At 40.2% G+C, this 21,285-nt stretch overlaps 1 protein-coding gene across 3 annotated transcripts in view; it reads left to right on the top strand.

Moving 5' to 3' along the window:
* The window catches only part of pak5 (p21 protein (Cdc42/Rac)-activated kinase 5), an 88,312-nt gene that overhangs the window by 59,629 nt on the left and 7,398 nt on the right, over window positions 1-21,285 (top strand). For all 3 annotated transcript variants that reach the window (XM_057823011.1, XM_057823009.1, XM_057823010.1), the window contains 8 exons: window positions 1,288-2,124; window positions 12,687-12,899; window positions 15,908-16,049; window positions 16,111-16,265; window positions 16,729-16,862; window positions 20,353-20,479; window positions 20,888-21,013; window positions 21,097-21,231. In XM_057823011.1, coding sequence (XP_057678994.1) covers window positions 1,288-2,124; window positions 12,687-12,899; window positions 15,908-16,049; window positions 16,111-16,265; window positions 16,729-16,862; window positions 20,353-20,479; window positions 20,888-21,013; window positions 21,097-21,231 — 1,869 coding nt within the window. The remainder of the gene's footprint in view (window positions 1-1,287; window positions 2,125-12,686; window positions 12,900-15,907; window positions 16,050-16,110; window positions 16,266-16,728; window positions 16,863-20,352; window positions 20,480-20,887; window positions 21,014-21,096; window positions 21,232-21,285) is intronic.

Below are 21,285 nucleotides of genomic sequence, written 5' to 3'. Positions count from 1 at the left end.
TTCGGGCCGGGTCGGGCTTTAATACCCGCGGACCTGGGTTGGGTCGGGCTGGATTTTTTTTTAGGCCCGATTTTACCTTTACCTCAAGCTACCCACACTAGCGTTGTGGTCAACTGGAAGATCGCGATCGATGTAATGAGCACCCCTGCACTAGAGGAAGTTCCACTGTTGCTGGTTACATTTACCACAATTTGAGAACCACTGGCCTACAACATGCTCCTCTTTAGCCCCTTTCAGACATACGCTAAACTCCAGTTCAATCGCAGGATAGCCCAGATGTCAGAAAGCAATTTCACGGGTCGACTGACACGTAGATGACATTAACCAGGTCGCATCCAAGCATAATGTCCGGGATTTACCCAAGACGCAGCATGTATGAAAGCAGTCGTTTAATTCCCGGGTCACAGTGGGAAGGCTGATGACTATGGTGATGATTATAATGGCAGGCTGATCGTCATTTCCTCTTTCTTCGCTGTAAGATGAAAACAAACATCGTATTTATCAACATGGCAAACTGGAGAGATAGCAAAATTAAACTGGAAACATAACGAAATTAAATTGCTACTGGATCTTAGAGCCAAGAAAGAGACAGTCCATCGTCCATCTTTGAAAATGTGTGGTTTATTTTGTTGCCGATGTCGACCAAAAATGACGTAATGTCCGGCCGCTTCCCGCCAACACGGGAATAGTCTGAAAGTGTCCAACCCAGGTAATTCCCGGTACATCTCCCCATGTCTGAAAGACATGACACGGGTAAATCCTGAGTCATTTTCAACGGGAATATTGCGGGATATGCCTGGAAATAGTCAAAATGAGCCTGGCTGTCATGCTATTTTGGTTTGCGTATCTCCCTCACAGTTTCAAGGTTCTGGGTTTGAATTAATTTAAGAAAGTGAGTATGTTATGTTTATTGAAGAGCTGTGATTGAGTGTTTGTTTTATGTAGTATATCAATCAGTCCAGGATGGATGAATAAATGTAAGAGTCCTAATCTTTTGGTACCCATAATCTGAATTATACCACATGTAAAAACTGGTTCAACAAAAGCATGTAGTCAAATCCATTTTGAAGATTGCCTGTTCATTCATTGCAAGTGATGATTGACTTCATACTTGTCCCAAAGCCAAAGGAATTGAAATTGTGCTCCCCTCCTAATGAATTTCAATTCATTCAGTTCTCGGAATGGAATGGCTGAACTGAAATGGAATGCACACCCATCGTAATCGGCCTGCCGTCACTCTCCGTTTGGGTATTGTGGATACTGATGGTGTTTTTGTTCCTCTCGCAGACCATCGTGCGGGGAAACCGGCCCCCTAAAGACGCGTCCATCAACGGCCTGCTGGAGGAGTTTGATAACATCTCGGTGACACGCTCCAACTCACTGCGCAAGGAGAGCCCGCCGGGGGCGCACCAGGCGGGGGCCGGCTCCAGGCCCTTGGTGGGCGCTCGTCCCGGGGGTCCTGAGGAGAACGGCTTCGGCCATTACTACTCGCGCTACTCCTGCGACTTGGATGCCTCTGGTGGCCGGGACTATCCTCTGGACAAGCCGGGTTTCTCCGCGGAAGGGGACTGGGCAGTAGGGCGGCACTACCGCTTTACCAAGCACAACGGCCACTCGCACCACATCCGTAGCCCTTTCTACCCGGACGCCATGCCCCAAAAGTCGGACTACGGCAAGCTCCCACCGGACTACCACACTTACTTAGAGAGCAAGGGGCGTTCCACGGACGAGGTGGCTTCCACAGTGGGGAGCGGGGTGGGCTCTAGCGGCTATTATCGTGCGTCAGTGGGCGGCTCATCCAGCCAGGACTACCGGGACACGTCGGTGGGGACCCCGTCGCGTGCTTCCCTTCACAGTGAGCAGATCAACTACCCGGACAGCGAGTGGAGCTACGGTGGCGTGCGGGACGACTACGACAAGAGGCCCAAAAGCTCGTACGTGATGCAGACCAGCCCCACGCCGGCCATCAGGCAGCGGTCCCGTTCGGGTTCCGGGCTCCAGGAACCCAATGTCCCCTATGCTGCTGGCGGGCCCTTTAAGAACCCCGCCCAGGCCCATCCGTACAGCTCCTATACGTACCCACGCCTGTCGGAGAGCCTTGCAGCTTCACAGACTCTCAACAAGGTAAACAAACATGTATTCATTCACACACTTCTAATTTGCAGTTTTTGATTGGTTGAAATAGTGCTGCAACGATGAATCGATTAACTCGAGTAATTTGATTAGAAAAAAAGAATTGAATTTAAATTATGCTGATTCGAGGATTCGTTTAATTTAAGTGGCGTTGTAATGATTTGTTTTGTAAGTGTTTGCATTCCATTTCATATATTTGGCTGGATACACTGCCCTCTAGTGGCAACAGTGAATATGACATAACTCATTTAACATGGCTGAATCCAGCTGCTCCCTGTTAATACCAACATATGGTAAGTTATTGTTTGAGGATTTTTTTTTTTAATTCGTAATTTAGTTTAAAGGTATATTTAGCAGTGTTTTGTGGGATTATGTATTTGAACGATTTGTTAAGAGCATTGTAAACAAAGAAAATATTCACATTTTGTAGCATTTAAGCTAGGGTACTTTTGCTATACAAGTGAGCCAATTATTCTTTTGTTGTACTTCGATCTTTGTTTATTATTTTTTTGATACTATTTGACACTAAGCTCAGGTATTTTATTTCTAAATGAAAGTGCAATTCTGCATAGTATGAAGAAAACACTTGAGATTTTTTTTGTTATTCACATTAGTGCTCTTTGAAAGTGCGATTTTAGCAAACGTTTGTTCAACATCACAAAATTTATTCTGCAACGCATTAACCCCTTCAGACCTGAGCACGCTGCTGAAGGACATGACACGTTCGCCTCTAACCCAATAAATACACTGAATTTATTTGCTATTGTCACTTCTGGGAGATGATTGGATGAAACTTTACCCATCGAAATGAAATCATGAGGTTTAGCACGCCCTCTTTGCTATTTTTGGCTCTTTGAAAATGGCTGAGACAAAATGCAACTTCAAAAAGGCAAACGTATGTGCTCATTTGTCATAAAAACACAGTAACATTAAAAATAATCAATAAAACCATAAAATATCCCCGACCCAAAAAATTGCACTTTGTGCTGGTGTTTGAGTAGAGTAAAAGTAAATTTCCACCGCAGAAAAATTCAGGTAGAAGGGGTTCCTAATCCGATTACTCAATTATTTGAACTGAGTAGATAAATCGATTACTAAAATAATTGATAGCTGCAGCTCTAGATTGAAATTCTCCTGAAGCATAAATTTCAATGGAAGTCATTGTTTTTCTGCTTTGTAGTTGGCTGATGAAAAGTTCACGCATGTTCCGCCACTAGGCGACTATGCGGAAAAAACTGGTATGTAAGTATACTGAGGTTTTTAAAAGTCAAGGCACCTGACATGAGGTGTCAGATCTGCAGACTTGACTTTACAAGCGGTGCACCGATGTTTTTGAAGTAAACGAGCAGAGCAGTGATGTCGTGATGATTCAGATACCGTAATACCAACAATATTTTTGCACATGGTTATCAAATTGTGAGAAACTCTTATCAGTCCATGCCTACCTCCAGCTCAAGTTAGTTGCAATCATCTCAAGCTAACATGAAATGGATGTACAGTGCTGCTCAAAAGTTTGTGAACCCCATCAACATTTTGGAATTTTCTATTATTTCAACCTGATTTCCTAATCAATCAATTCAGTAGTTTTTTTTTGTGTTTTTTTAACAGTTGTGTTGTCGAGACTAAATTAAAAAGAGTTTTCATCAACTGATGTAGGTGCAAAATTGAACTGTTTGGTCACAACCAAAACCGCCATGTCTGGCGAAAAGTCAACACTGCATACCACCAAAAGAACCTTCTCCCAACAGTGAAGCATGGAGGTGGGAATGTCAAGATCTGGGCTTGCTTTTCATCCTCAGGACCTGGACAACTCCACATAGTCCAGGGAATCATGAATTCTGAGGAATATTGTCAAATCCTAGAACATAACCTGACGCCATCTGTTTTGAAGTTAAAGCTTGGCAGAAGGTGGATCATGCAACATGATAATGATCCTAAGCATTCCAGCAATACAACCAAGGAATGGCTGAAAAAGAAGAAGATTCGTGTTCTGGACTGGCCCAGTCAAAGTCCTGACCTAAATCCCATTGAAATGCTGTGGCGGGACCTGAAGCGAGCAGTTCATGCCAGACGCCCATCAAACCTCTCTCAACTGACTGCGTTCTGCAAGGAAGAATGGGCAAAAATCCCCCAAAGTAGATGTGAGAGGCTGATTAGTCACTACAGAAACCGTTTGGTTGAGGTAATCTCTGCAAAAGGAGGCGCAATATCCTATTAACTGAAGGGGTTCACATACTTTTGCACACATGATATCTGAGTTTTTCTTAAATCAACCACTTTTGTTAAATAAAGAATGACAATATAACTATTTCTTTTGTTTCAGTCCATTATTTGGAATGTCAGTATTGTGGATTTGGGTATAACTTAACATTTAATAAGGTTATTTTAGTTTTTTTTTTACAAAAAATCTGACCATCGCTGTGGGGTTCACAAACTTTCGAGCAGCACTGTATATTTTAACCATTTAATGGAGCTAACAATATGAAAACCTTGTGCCAAAATTGCAATCTCACTATAGTGATCCCTCGCTACTTCGCACTTCAAACTTCGCACCCTCAGTCCATCATGGATTTTTTTTCAATTAAGAAAAAAAAAAAAAAAATAGAATCAAAACAACAAATCCCACTTTCTCTCCTGCTGCTTTTCTTGGTCAGGCAGTGCACTGGAGATGCTTAATAAAGTTAACGATCATTGACAGAGGCTAAGGTTTGATCTTGACAGAGCTTGGAAGTCAAAACTTCAAAGTACCGCATGCGTCAATCATCGCTTAACTTGTGAAACAGTTGCTGTGGCAACTCATTGTGTATAAGTGAGTGGCTTGAGCGCATTTGAGTGGACTCACTCAATGAAAAATTTAATAAGGACAAGCATTTTTCTACTTTATTCTTATTTTAAAATAATTCAGTGGGACAGTAACATGTTTAACACATATCATAATTATTACTTTCGAAGTGCTAAAGTGAAAAAACATGTCTTATATGCTCCAATGCTAAATCTGTATAAATACATTGAATACACACCCAACTTTTTTTTTTCCATTTATGATGGCGGGTTCTGGTCCACAATAACTGCGAAAAATGAGGGATCACTGTTTTTGACTTCTCAGTACGCTCACTCTTTCTTCAAAGTACAGTTCGTCCGAGCTTCCCGTTGACATTAACATACATCCTCTCGACTCTCCTCCGCAGTCCAATCAATTAGCGCTTAAAGCACCACGCGTACCGCCGTGACATACTGAACACGAGGAGAGCGGACAGAAAGCCAAGTGGAAGGGGAACAAAGGAAGAGGGCAGGCGAGGTATACGACAAAAAGAATAAAGAGACATCCCAGAGCGAGACTACATTTAAGTAATAATATGCTGCATTTTAACAGGGCTTGTTATGTAAGAGCACAATGAGGAAGGGGTTCTGAAAAGAATCTCGTGTAGAAATATGAAGTGATTTCATGTAACTCTTCATTAAAGGTCCTAATAAATGGTGACCGTGTCAAAAAAATGACTGCACTAATGTAATTTTACATTGTAGAACACTAATTCAGTACTCAAATCTCACTATCTTGAGTTGCTGCAATGAAGCCTTTTCCTGGTTGTACAGGTGAGCGGGAATATGCAGAGATGGTGAAGTGTGAATCAGATCAAAATGGATGGAAGATGGTTTATTTAATTAAGAGGTGGTTGGCCTCTGGGCGAAATAACAACAGTACCTGGTGCAAAGTAGGGACTTGACAGTTAGGGCTGCAGCTATCGATTATTTTAGTAGTCGATTAATCAACGAACTAGTTTAGTGCTGCAACGATTAATCGATTAACTCGAGTATTCAATTAGAAAAAAATATTCGAATTAAATTTTGCTGCTTCGAGTATTCGTTTAATTAAAGTGGCATTCTAATGGTTTGTTTTGAAAGTGTTTGCATTTAGTTTTATTGATTTGGTGGATACACTGCCCTCTAGTCTGCCTCATTTCACTTGACTGAATCCAGCTGCTCCTTGTTAAGACCAACATAACCTAAGTTTTTGTTTGAGCTAATGTTTTTTTAATGCATTCGTAAAGTAGTTTATGGGTATATTTAGCCGTTTTTTTGTGGGAATATGTGTCTGAACTATTTCTTAAGGGCATTGTTTAAAAAAAAAAAAAAACATTAGCGTTTTATAGCATTTAAGATAGCGGCCTTTTGCTATGTAAGTTAACTAAATGTTCTTTTGTTGTACATAAAACCTCATTTTTTTTTGCTTTTTTTTATATACCGTTTGAGGCTCAGCTCAGGTATTTTAATTTTTTATGTTCCTTATCTGATGACTCGATTATTCGAAGTAACTAGTTCATCAATTAATCGACTAGTAAAATAATCGATAGCTGCAGCTAACCCTAAACTAGTTACTTCGAATAATCGAGTAATCGGATGAGGAACATAAAATACCTGAGCTGAGCCTCAAATGGTATAAAAATGAATAAAAGAGGATATAAGTACAACAAAAGAACAATTGGCTAACTTGCATAGCAAAAATCCGCTAGCTTAAATGCTATAGTTTTTTTTTTTTTAACAATGCTCTTAACAAATGGTTAAAACATATATTCCGACAAACAATGGCAAAATATACCTATAAGCTGAATTACGAATGTATTTAAAAAAAAAACATTAGCTCAAACAAAAACTGAGTATATGTTGGTCTTACCAGGGAGCAGCTGAATTCAGCCTTGTAAAATGAGTTATGTCATGTTCACTGTTGGTTTGGTATGATTTTAAAGACACTTTCTGTAGTATTACACTTTAATGAAAAGCATCTTACATATAAATAGGTTGACTTGATGTTATTTTTAATTTGTCCTGCCATTGACGTCGATAGATATCCGATCCATTTGGACTGGTAGAGCTGGCAGTGATCACTCGCTAAAAGAGTTAACAATGAAATTCATCAGCTATCGATACTTGGATTAGGTTTTCCAGCAGTTGTATAAATATTCATGACATTCATAGTAATCCAGCCAGTCACAGCCACAGCCTCTACCTTTAAGCTAACTGGTAGCTAACTGATAGCAGTTAACATTTAATCTAAAGCAGTTAGCCATTTTAAAATTTCAATTCTTATTGGCATCATATTACAGAACATCTTCATCTTAGTCAATTTACTTTTATTCACGTCCTTTGGCTCAAACGCCGTTTTAGACTCCCGTGGACACATTCAAACCAAAGATGATTCAAATAAACACTGGTGGTTTGACTGACTAGGTCAGGAGTTGATAGAGCCATTTTCAGATCTCTCCACAGGTGCTCTATGGAATTCAGGTCTGGAATTATTGCTGGCCACTTTAAAAGTCTTCAGTGCTTTTTCTCAAACCCTTTCCTAGTGCTTTTTGAAGTTTGTTTTGGGTCATTGTCCTGCTGGAAGACCCATGACCTCTGAGGGAGACCCAGCTTTCTCACACTGGGCCCTACATTATACTGCAAAATTTGTTTGTAGTCTTCAGACTTTATTATGCCATGCACACAGTCAAGCAGTACAGTGCCAGAGGTAGCAAAGCCACCCCAAAACATCAGGGAACTTTCGCCGTGTTTGACTGTGGGGACCGTATTCTTTTCTTTGAAGGCCTCGTTTTTTTCCCACCCTGTAAACTCTATAATGATGCCTTTTCCTAAAAAGCTCTACTTTTGTCTCAACTGACCAGTGAACATTCTTCCAAAACGTTTTTGGCTTCCTCAGCTAAGTTTTGGCAAACTCCAACCTGGCTTTTGTATGTCTCTGGGTCAGAAGTGGGGTCTTCCTGGGTATCCTACCATAGAGTCCATTTTCATTCAGACGCCGATGGATAGTACGGGTTGACACTGTTGTACACTCGGACTGCAGGACAGCTTGAACTTGTTTGGATGTTGGTCGAGGTTCTTTATCCACCACCCGCACAATCTTTCGTCTAAATCTCTCGTCAATTTTTCTTTTCCGTCCACATCTGGGGAGGTTAGCCACAGTGCCATGGGCTTTACACTTATTGATGTCACTGTGCACGGTAGACACAGGAACATTCAGGTCTTTGTAGCCTTGAGATTGCCAATGCTTCCTCACAGTTTTGCTTTTCAAGTCCTCATACAGTCTTTTCGTCTTCTTTCCTTTCTCCGTGCTCAATGTGATACACACAAGGACACAAGACAGAGGTTGAGTCAACTTTAATCCATTTTAACTGGCTGCAATTATATATTACTACCAAGGCATTTGTGATTGCAAACATTTTCTAGAAGAAATTGAGCATTATGTGACAGAATTGCAGGGGTGGCAATATTTTTGGCCAGCACTGTATGTACTGTATACTGAAGCTTGTGTTTGCTGTGACAAAACAGCTGTTTTAGCTGCTGTGGAGAGTTCTTTGGTCATTGTGTGCTTCGACATAATAAACTGTGAACCTTGACAACTGAATGTCGGACTTGTCAAGACAAGGTAAAGGTGCTTGATGGGATTTGTCCCAGATGTTCTAACACTCAATTTTCTAAAATGTAGACAGTCTGGTTTAACTGCAGTCCTGGATGCTCGTCGTAGTTTCATGCCACATGGCCCTCTCATCATTTTTACACTAACCCGGGAGTGAACAAGTCTGGAATGCAAATACAGTATTCAAGATGCAAATTGCAGCTATCCAGAGTGAAACCCCCCCTTCACGCCTAGGTGTGAGTTGTCAGTTTGGTGTCGGGGTCGTTTGACACCTTTCAGGTATTTCTTTATCGCCAAAAAAAGCCCGGGACTTTCAGTGTTACTAAGTGGCAAAACTCTTCAAAGCAAGCTGAAATGCAGCTTGTACTCCGACTTATGAAGCGGAGATAGCGAGGTGGTCAACCTGCAATAAGCGGAAGGGGGCAGGGCGGGCAGGTCCTTATGCTCGCTCTCCGTGCTCCATTAAGGCCGGCGCGCAGCGTGATGGCATCTGCCGCACTACTACCGTAACTCCTCTTCGTCCTCCTCCTCTTCCTCCAGCCAGCCGGTCCAGCAGGTTTGCTGATGTGGATCCCAGGGCGCCTTGATGAAAAAGCATTTAACCGGCACGCTTCACTAAATAGACGCTCGTCGGGAGGAAAAAAAAACGCAGAGTGCAAGCGATGCAGGATTGTACTGCAGTAGTAGGAGGAACAGGAGGTCGTTTTGTCGTTTGTTTTGCGGAAGGAGGGGTGGGGAAAGGGCGGCTGGACCACTTTTGGGTTTCAAGATGAAAACATGGGACTCACTTAGTTACTTGTGGATGATGAAATAAAAAAAAAAAAAACTTTCAAAAACATTTCAATTTTGTTTTGTGCCAATATTGGATAGCATATACTGTACAGTACAACTTAGAAAACCAGAATATCCTGAAAAGATTGTTGTATTACTGCAATACAAATCAAAAGGCGAATTTGATGTATTAATTGAATGAGTAAAATGCAAATTAATATATTTTTGGCTCAATAAAATTGGTTGGTTTCATTTTTTATGTTAAATTGCCAAACTGAAACAACTCTTACTTGATATTTTAATTTTTTTTGGGGTAGTAGTGTGTAGATGTGTGCGAAATTTCCGATTCTTAGATTATTCGCGATTCGGCCATGGAAGATTCGAGAATGATCTAAACATCATGCTTGTCATTACACGGCCTCTCGGGTAATGACAATGCTCAACTCACGGCTCTAGCTCAACTCATGCCGCGAGATAAAAAAACAACAACATACCTGACTGCTGCCGACAGCTGCTACAAACTACGTCCAAATAATGTTACGGTAGATATCATATTTATATGGGACTAGATGCAAAATAACAGACACGGTGGCGTTAGCAGCACATGTACAGAAAGCTAGATGCCGGCGTTAGTAAACGGCCGCCATCTTAAAGCAGTAGACTTCCCTCCAAGGCTGTTGTAGCGAACCTTCCACGTGAACCTAATTAACTTTTTATCTAAAATACTCCTAAATCGGCAAAATATTGACTTGAATCTATCTTTAAAATAGTTTTAAAACTTTCACATGTCGAAAGTAGACAGAAGGGAAATTATGGAATAATGGGAGAAATTTTAACATATTTAACGGTTGATTCACAACATTAAATGAATTGAATGTAGTTTAAAGCTGCTGATGAAAGATGCGGATTTGAGTATATTATTTATTGTTTTTAACTGTTAGCTTGATACTGAAATAGTCGTTTTTTTAAGCCTGCGAGGCTTTTTAAACATTTTTTATTTATTTATTTATTTATTTTTACAGTTTTTGTAACTAATGTACAAACATTAAAAGCAGCTAATAGCGGGGGGGGGGGGCTTGGTCATCAATAATCGATTGATAATCAAATCGTAGCCTCTGAATCGTAATCGTAATCGAATCGTTAGGTGCCTAAAGATTCCCACCTCTAGTAGTGTGTACTTTTAACACGGTGATTTTATTTTAGGAAAAATATTCAATTGAAAAATACTGCATTTTTAATTAAAAACAAACAAACAAAACCATACATAATAAGCACACTATTTAGCAATGTAAATTTTAAAAAAAATACTTGTGAAATAGGTTAAAAAATGTTTATTTTATGGACAAAATAGTGCATTTTCACTTCTTTTATATTAATTATTATTTAAAATGTATAATTAAAATATGGATTGTTTTGAATGCTAATATATTTATTTTGATCATTATTTTCACAAAAATCCACCAACCAATGAGAGAAAATTTAAAATAAGATAAACACTTGAAGAATGTTATTATTATTATTATTTTAATATTATATTATGAATACATTACTACATGTTAATTTTATTATCTTTGACTAATTAAAATTAGGATTTTCAATCAATAAACTTTTCAATTCGGAGCCCCTATAGGGACATTGACAGAAATAAAATACATTTAAGCAATCTGCTGCGCACCAGAAATTATCTTGTAAACATTAGCATTATATAGCGTTTAAGCTAGCAGACTTTTGCTATGCACGTTAGCAAATTGTTCTAAACATTAGCATTATATAGCATTTAAGGTAACCGACTTTTGCCATGCAAGTTAGCCAATTGTTGCAATTAAAGGCTATATAATGCTAATGATTACCAGATAGTTTCTGGTGCACGCTAGATTGTTTCTATTGCGCACAAGAAACTATCTGGTGTGCACCACATTGCCTAAATTTATTTCTGTCGACGTACCATATTGTTTCTGGTGCGCACCAGAAATTATCTGGTTAACATTAGCATTATATAGCATTTAAGCTAGCTGACCTTTGCTATGTAAGTTAGCAAATTGTTGTAAACATTAGCATTATATAGCATTTATGCTAGCGAACTTTTGCTATGCAATTTATCCAATTGTTGAAATTAAATGCTTTATAATGCTAATGTGTACCAGATAGTTTCTGGTGCGCACTAGAAACAATCTAGCACGCACCAGTAACAATCTGGTGCACACCAAATTGCTTAAATTTATTTTATTTCTGGTGACGTCCCTTTAGGGGCTCCATATTTACAAAAATATTGGGCAATATTTTTTTTAAAAGCTGAAAAACACTTTTAATTATTGAAAAAGATTAGCAAAAAACAGGTAGATAGTAAAAAAAAAAAAACTAAATGAATTTTCCCAATTTAATTTTATCTAGCCATTTGATTATGCCCTGCGATTGGCTGGCAATCAATTCAGGGCCTACCCCGCCTACTGCCCGTAGTTCGCTGGGATAGGCTCCAGCACCCCTGTGATCCTCCTGAGGACAAGCTGAGGATGAATGAATGAATGAATGAATGAATGAATAATTTCCGCATCCAATACTGTATATACAGTATAATGTGCATGTAAAATCTTACTAAAATGATTTCATTTGATCACAACTAAAAAAGTGGTGAGATTAAATGTATGCAGCCAAACTTCCAGGACTCTTCATCACGTAGTGGAAACCGCTTTGTTCTACAATGGACTCATTCACGTCCGCTCTTCTTTCATTACTCGAAGGCTGAGCTTGAAAATTTTCTCCATTCTTCTACTATCCGACTCTTTTTTGCAGCTTTTCTTCCCGTGTGTAAGCAACGCAGCCTCACACCCGCTTTATTTATCCTCTCCCTCGCACAATAATAAACACACTCCCTCTCTTCCCACCCCCCACCCCCTTTTCTCTGCAGCAGCTCTCAGTGACAAATTGATGTTGCGGCACTTTTTTTCCCTCTCTCTCTTTTGCAGCCTTAGCATAAAAGCGGGCTCGGCCGTGTTCCGCCGCCGAATTCAATTTCACACTTGAGTTAGGTTGTTGATTACCCTGCCAAACTCAGATTAATGCGCGTTTAACCAACATGGATCAGGAGACCCCCCTTTGGCTGACAGCCAGCCTGGCAACGATACAGTGGGACGCGGGAGGAGGGGGTCAGCGCGGCCCACCCCTTCCTTTGCTCAGAGTGATTGATTATAAGAGTTCACAGCGTGTAATTATACACCATCCCAACACGTCAGGACTGATCCTCCTCCTTTTCCTGTTCTCGCGTGTGCGCTTGTGCTCTATATCTCATTATTAACTCTATTATTAATCTTCCTGGTGCATATCTAGTGGCAGGTTCCACTTGAAAGAACTGTATTTTGACCTGCCACAGGGTGACTACGAGCGTCCGTCGCGGGACGGAAGCCCCCACCACGCCGCGGCCGGCGATCCCTACCCACGCGGGCCTCTCAAGCTACCTCAGAACCACGCCAAGCCTCCCGGCTACCCGCCCGTGCACCTGCCCTACCCGCCCGTCTTTCACCATTACAAGCCATCGCCCTACCATCACCCGCCTTCTCAGCCCAGCCCGCCGTACACCCCGCAGGTACGCGTCGGATCTCTCCAGCAAAAGTTGATTATATTGAAGGTTATTTCAAATGGACTGTTTTAGTCAAACTCACATTTTTTAGAATTATTTCATATTACAGGTAGCCCCCGGGTTATGACATACTCGACTTACGTGATTTCGACTTTACGCCGGAGTCTCGGCCGCCATTTTTTTTTCATCGCGTAAACAGTGTCTTATTAAAAGGGCGCAGGTTTGCATAGGGACGGTAGGGACATAACACTACCAACTTTTCAGGATGCTCAAATAGTCCTCACCTACTTTTAAGCAACCTTATTTGCATTATATCACGAGTTTGGTTATATACAGTGCCCTCCATAATTATTGGCACCCCTGAAAAAGATGTGTTTTTTAGCTTCTAATATATATATATTTTTTTATTCAAATAATATGGGACCTTAATGGAAAAAACAGAAAAATCCAACCTTCAATACAAGTGCATTCATTCAGTGGGGAAAAAAATCCCATATAAAGAAAAAATTATTTGACATCAAATAATGTGTGTCACAATTATTAGCACCCCTGGAGTTAATATTTTGTACAACCCCCTTTTGCCAACAAAATAAGGTCTGGGGACTGAGATGGCCATGGGAGGAGCTTGATTTTGTGTCTGGTGAACCATTTCTGTGTAGATTTGGCCATATGTTTAGGGTCATTGTCTTGCTGAAAGACCCAGTGACGACCCATCTTCAGCTTTCGGGCAGAGGGCAACAGATTTTGATTTAAAATGTCCTGGTATTTCAAAGCATTCATGATGCCATGCACCCTAACAAGGTTCCAAGGGCCTTTGGAAGGGAAAAAGCCCCACAGCATCACTGACCCACGCCCATACTTCACAGTGGGTATGAGGTGCTTTTCAGCATGCGCATCTTTCGTGGCACGCCAGACCCACTTTGAGTGTTTGTTGCCAAAAAGCTCAGTCTTGGTCTCACACAAAAATACAGCCTGGACCGTGTGCTTTGGTCAGATCGGCAAAATCCTGACTTCAATCTATCTTTAAATGATGAACCAGTTTTAAAACTTTTACATGTCAAAAGCACACAGAAGGGAAATTATGGAATAACGGGAGCAATTTTGACAACTTTAACGGTTGATTCACATCATTAAATAAATTGAATGTAGTTTAAAGTGCATGTGACACAAAAAAGCATGTTTATTTCATAATACACGCGGTATTTTATGCCCCTGAATGATATGGGCCGCTTGGATGTGTGTGGAAGCGATCGCTATTTTTATTTAGTTTTCTGAATCCCGCGCCATGAAAATGAGTGACTTCCGGCTTCGGTCTTGCATTGAGGAGGAGGGCGCTGTGACGTGTACGGTAGAAGACGTCCTCTTCACGCTACAGTGAGCGGTTGTGTATGAGGACGAAGGATTCAGCTGATTTTGCGGATTAATACGTTTATTTTTCGCATCACGCCAGCCAAACGGCTGCAGAAAAATCATTCTGTATGAGGAGAGGCGTATACGCCTTTTTGGAGTTTCAAAAGGTTCCCATTCACCGTGGATATTTACTGTGGGACCATTGGACTTACGAGGAAGTGAGTAAACATCTTGTTTTGTATTATGTCAAATACGAATACAGCGATTACAAAGTAAACACTACAAACTTCCTTTAAATGAAGGATTACTTACGTTTGATCATTGATAGGCATGTAAAAAGCTCTCCTAATGCTCATTAGCAGCAGCACGTTAGCTGCACAACAACTCCAGCCACCCTCCTACGGGGAACGAACTGTAAATTGCTCTCCGCCGGGCGGTTTGCCGATCCGCGACGACAATAGACAACCGGGTCGTCATGTCAAATAATCCAGGATAGTTATGTGTGATTTTCCACTTTGAAGACTTTGAAACATCACTCGGTTCGGGTTAGCATGTCGGCTAGCTGTCAGGCCTTCTGGTTTGTTTACATTCTCCGAAGCCGGGGAAGGGAAATGACATATGTCCGATTTAGGTGGCATAAAATATAGTTCGGGAGGTGCGACAGTAAAGGTGAAGTCGACAGTTTTGACCATTATGGAGTAATTTTGCCATGTCGTCCTGAATAAATGCATTTTTATTATTTCATATTCCATTCAGCACAAGACTGTTATTTGTCATGACCATGCCATTTATTTAGCAATTGGGGAAAAAACTTGGATAAAAAGAATATCCTGTAAAAATATTGAAGTAATGAGACAGAAACAATGACATTTTGCCGCTCTCTTCGTCGCGTTTTCCTCGTTCTGAATAGTTACCCCTCGACGGGCTGACTGGTCCTTCTCAAGCAATTTATATAGGTATTGGTGAAAAATACTTGGATAAAAAGAATATCCTGTAAAAATATTGGAGTAGAGAGACTGAAACAATGACATTTTGCGGCTTTCTTCGTCGCGTTTTCCTTGTTCTGAATAATTCCCCCTCAATGGGCTGAATAGTAAAATCGATGAGCCCAGTCTACCGCTGACGTCATCCACCTGTTGGGGACGCTAAAGCCCTATAATGGTAGGCGTGGGTAACCGGCAGATTAAAAGACTAATTTCTCGTCATCTGCGCTTTGATAAATTGTTGTATATAGTCGAATCGTCTCAAAATATGATTCTAATTCATATAATAATTCCATTTGAGACTTTTTTTCTCGTGTCGTATGCTCTTTAAAGCTGCTGATACACAATGGGGATTTGAGTATTTTATTTACTGTTTTTTACTGTTAATTTGATACTGAAATATTAGTTTGGTTTATCCTGAGAGGATTTTTGAACAATTTTGGAACTAATGTACAAAATATTAAAAGCGGGGGAAGGGGGGAGTATCAATAATTGATTTATAATCGAATCGGAGCCTCTGAATCGTAATTGTAATCGAATCGTTAGGTGCCCAAAGATTCCCACCTCTATTATTAATTGTCCTGGCAGTATCACTTAATAAAAGTTTAGAATTAGCCTTTGCAATTTAAAAGTCGACTCTAAACTGATAATGAACCGTGTGATTTCTCTCTTTGGTCACAGGGGGCGTACTCTCAACCTTCATCGCCGTACATTCCCCCGGGGGCGTACCCCCCTCCTTCGTGGGGGTCCAGCTCAGACACTCAACCTTCCAGGGTCTCTCACGAGCAGTTTCGAGCTGCGCTCCAACTTGTAGTCAATCCAGGTAACCGACATGCGCGGTATCTCTCAAACCTTTTTACACAAACCAAAAATACTATCATCAGGTGATCCCCGCGAGTACCTGGACAGCTTCATCAAGATCGGCGAGGGCTCCACGGGCATCGTGTGCATCGCCAGTGAGAAGCACAGCGGAAAACAGGTGGCTGTCAAAAAGATGGACCTGAGGAAGCAGCAGAGGAGGGAGCTGCTCTTCAACGAGGTGCCCGTAACTTAAGTTACAGTAACTCTAAATTACTCACAAACTCAGGCAATCATTTTAATCGTGCATGAACATAAGAACCGATGCGGGAAAATTGTTAGCATGATGGTCCAAACATGCAGGTTTAATTCCCACTGCGCCTGCAACATGCGATTAATCGCGACGAATCTTTACCCAATCCTAAAAATAACAGCGCGCTGTTGTCGTATTTGCACACACGTTTGGATTTACATGATCAGGCAGTATAACACGTTGTGTGTGTGTGTGTGTGTGTGTGTGTGTGCGTACGTTGGTGGGCGTCGCTTCTGCTGCTAATTACTTTCATTGTAATCCTCTTAATCCACGTATGTAATCCTGTTACGCTTCAAACTCCCAAATGTGTTCATACTGTATATAGATAATCATTTCAATGAAGAGCTACTATTTCCTGACATGTATATTTATATGCTGTATGTGTGTGTAGGTGGTGATTATGAGGGACTACCATCATGAGAACGTGGTGGACATGTACAATAGCTACTTGGTTGGAGATGAGCTGTGGGTCGTCATGGAGTTCCTGGAGGGAGGGGCCCTCACTGATATCGTCACACACACCAGGTACGAGCACCCCAATAAAAGACAAAAATCGAATATACTCTATATGGCGGAAAACACAGACAGGGCAGAAAAAGCAGTTCTCTTGCACCCCTCCTTAAAATAAACTGCTGTATTTCAAGCCAAAACAACTGTTGTGTTTGATAGAACAATATTTCTATATGCTGCCATAGCAGACTCATGACACATTAAGTCCCCAAACTATTTTTAATTTGTCCGTTTTACCCTGGAAACCCCCGTTTACAGATGTCGCGCAACCACTTTTGTTTCAACCTAGCCATAAAAAGAAGGTTAGTAATCGTATTTATTATTCAAAATGTCATTTTTAGCTTAGAATCAGTAATTGATGTCTAATATTGTTTAAAAAAAAAAAAAAAAAAGACTTTAAAAAACTTTTCACTCGCATATTTTAAACTTTTAATCAAATTACGTCTCAATGAAAAACGTCTGTAAAAAAGTCAAGGATATCTACCTCATAACTATTGCTTAATTGTATTTTTTTTAGTTGCTGTCACATTTTCCCCAATATTTTAGATGATAAATAATCGATCCAAACAAAGAAAAGAAAAAAAAAAAACGATTAAAAGGGTAAATATATGAAAAATAACATCTCGGCCACTCCTTGATGTCTGCGATTTCTGCATCGCGACCCTTGTTATATTGCTATGTTTCACCCAAAAAATCCCCCAAAAATCCAGCTGTGGCCACTCACATCTGTGTCTTGACACTCGGTGATACATGCTTCACGGAGTTTTTGGATGGAAACAAGGTAAATACGGTATAATAGCTCATTAAAATCGTGGCGTCTTTAATTCTGCTCTCACGTGCTCTCATGTCCAGTTAGAGTTTTGCTGTTCAAATTTTTTTTTTTTTTTAATTAATGCCCTCCTGGTCAAAATTTTTCTACCCCCAGGTAATTGAGATTAGAAGCTTTCCAATGATGTATCACACATGCATATCGGACAATAACTTGACTTTCCGCTCTGAGACCCCCAATTTGGCCAAATTTCAAAATTGTCCAATATGTATGCGTGATACGTTTGGACAGGAGGGCATTTTTTAAAAAAATAATATTTTTGAACAGCAAAACCCTATCGGGAGGTGAGAGCACGGAGAGCAGAATTACAGACGCCATGACTTTAATGAGATATTATCGCGTACTTACCTTGTTTCGATCCAAAAACTCCATGTAGCATGTATCACTGAGTGTCAAGACACAGCCGTGAATGGCCACAGCTGGATTTTTTGGGATCTTATGGGTGGAACATGGTAATATAACAAGGGTCGCGATGCAAAAATCGCAGACATCAAGGAGTGGTTGAGATTTTCATATATTTACCCTTTGAAATGTTTTTTTTTTTTCAAATTTTCTTTGTTTGGATCGATTATTTATCATCTAACATATCGGGGAAAATGTGACAGTAACAAAAAAAAAACAATTGCGATATATATAAATAGCGATAGTTATGAGGTAGATATCCGTGACTTTTTTACAGACGCCATTTTTTTCATTGTGATGTAATTTGTTTAAAAGTTTAAAATATGCGAGTGAATAATTTTTTAAAGTCTTTTTTTTTTTTTTTTTTTTTTTAATAAAATATTAGACATCAATTAATGATTCTATGCTAAAAATGACAGACATTTTGAATAATAAATATAATTACTTGTTTTCATGGCTAGGTTGAAACAAAAACGGTTGCGCGACGTCTGTAAACGGGGATTTTCAGGGTAAAACGGGCAAATTAAAAATAGTTTGGGGGCTTAATGTGCCATGAATCTACTATGGCAGCAAGGTGCAGAAACTGCATATATAATATTCAATATATATGGCGGAAAACACAGACAAGACTGAAAAAGCTGTTTCTGCTCTTACACCCCTCTTTAAAATAAACTGCTGTATTTTAAGCCAAAACAACTGTTGTGTTTGATAGAACAACATGTTTATATGCTGCCATAGCAGATTCATGGCGCAATAAGCCCCCGAACTATTTTCAATTTGTCCGTTTTACCCTGAAAACCCCCGTTTACAGATGTCGCGCAACCGCTTTTGTTTCAACCTAGCCATAAAAAGAAAGTAAGTAATTATTATTTACTATTCAAAATGTCTGTCATTTTTAGCTTAGAATCATTAATTGATGTCTAATAATTAGTTTAAAAAATAAACGACTTTAAAAAAATTATTCACTGGCATATGTTAAACCTTAAACAAATGTCACAATGAAAAATTTGGCGTCTGTAAAAAAGTCACAGATATCTACCTCAGATAACTGTTATTTTTTTGTTACTGTCGCATTTTCCCCAATATGTTAGATGATAAATAATCAATCCAAACCAAAAAAAAAAACCAAACAAAAATAATGTTTAAAAAGGTAACTATATGAAAAGAAAATCTCAACCACTCCTTGTTGTCTGCGATTTCTGCATCGCGACCCTTATTATATCACCATGTTTCACCCATAAAATCCCCCAAAAATCCGGCTGCGGCCATTCACAAATGTGTCTTGACACTCGGTAATACATGCTACATGGAGTTTTTGGATCGAAACATGGTATGTACGCGATAATATCTCGTTAAAATTGTGGCGTCTTTAATTCTGCTCTCATGTGCTCTTGCCTCCAGTTAGGGTTTTGCTGTTTAAATATTTTTATTATTATTATTATTATTAAATGCCCTCCTATTTAAATTTTTTTCCCAAGAAAATTGAGATTTTAAGCTTTCCAATGATGTATCACACGTGCATATAGGACAATTTTGAAATATGGCCAAATTGGGGGTCTCAGAGCGGAACTTCAAGTCACCTGAGTGTTTTCTGCCATATAGATATATATAGTTTGTGACTTGTTAAGCAAAAATACTCGACTTTGAAGGGATTTCGGACAAAGACGGGTCATATTCGCATCGTCATTTCATCTGTATTTTTGTGCAAATCGAAGCGTGGCTGCTGTTTTTGTTTGCGTTTCCATAATTGTCATTCCCGTGACAAGTTTACAAGATCATTAACATCTTTTTATTGTTATGTTGCACAACAATTTTCTATTTCAATGAGCTCATCTCTCTGTGTGTGCGTGTACACACATCTATTTCCTGCGTTCATTATCAGAAGGCTCATTTTTCTTGTTGCACTGTCAGTGCTAACGTGTGTGACACTTCATCTACTCGAAAGTGTGACTACATGCATCGTTGTGCAATTGCCTGTTAGCCAGGCTGATTTTAGCTTCCGAATGAGCATAACTTCATGCTCGCGTTGACATTTGTAGTCACAGCCCGATACGCAAATGGACACAAAAAAAGAGGAACGCAATAAAAAATGCAATGTTAACGCTTGTGCCACGCAGAAGTACACATAAAGTGCCAGCTGGACGTGCGTGCGTGTGTTCACTGAGGCTGTAACTGCGCTTAAACTTCCATCTGGGACCTCTGCCGCAAATGCAACTTACTTCATCTTTTTTCTTGTGTGCAATCTGACTGTATGCTACGCTTTGTATGTGACAGGATGAACGAGGAGCAGATCGCCACGGTGTGCTTGTCGGTGCTGCGCGCGTTGTGCTACCTACACACGCAGGGCGTCATCCACCGCGACATTAAAAGTGACTCCATCTTGCTTACAAGCGACGGACGGGTAAAGACACAAACATACACACAGAGATCCTGACATCAAAATAGTGTAGGTGACAATAAATGAATGAAAGGCCAACATGGTTTTTTTTCTCAATTTGGTATTAAACCTGATACTTTTATTAAGTCCACACTCAGTGCCATTATTTGACAATAGTACATTAGCTTTGCTCATGTGCTAATTGCTTATGTTAGCAGAGGATGCAAGGTTACTAGGTTACATTTTAGAGAATGAAGTAGAATGAAGTAGAACAGTGTCAATGTTTACTCATTGGCTTCCATTGACGGTGCTAGACGTCCAATTCATGTTCATTCGCCCATCCCAGTCAAAATGAATTGGACGTCAAACACCGTCAATGGCACTCAAACATGAGCTAACCAAGGCTACAACCGTTTAAACGTGTGCTTGTAGATCAAGCTGTCCGACTTTGGCTTCTGTGCCCAAGTGTCCAAAGAGGTTCCCAAGAGGAAGTCGCTAGTCGGGACGCCATATTGGATGGCGCCCGAAGTCATCTCCAGGCTGCCTTATGGGACCGAGGTGACTTGACACTCAGTTTTGTATCACTAATCTACTTGTGTAAGAAATCCTCATCAAGTCGTCTTATATTTTGGTATGCATAGGTGGACGTGTGGTCACTGGGCATCATGGTGATCGAAATGGTAGACGGTGAGCCGCCGTACTTCAATGAGCCGCCTTTGCAGGCCATGAGGAGGATACGCGATAACTTGCCCCCGCGGCTAAAAGAGTCACACAAGGTGAGTAGTACAAAAACAATTGGACATTTTGGATAAGTTTGCAGGTGCTATGCT

This window comes from Corythoichthys intestinalis, chromosome 19 (genome assembly GCF_030265065.1).
Source record: "Corythoichthys intestinalis isolate RoL2023-P3 chromosome 19, ASM3026506v1, whole genome shotgun sequence".
NCBI classification, from domain to species: Eukaryota; Metazoa; Chordata; class Actinopteri; order Syngnathiformes; family Syngnathidae; genus Corythoichthys; species Corythoichthys intestinalis.
This window is presented reverse-complemented; position numbering and strand designations above follow the sequence as displayed.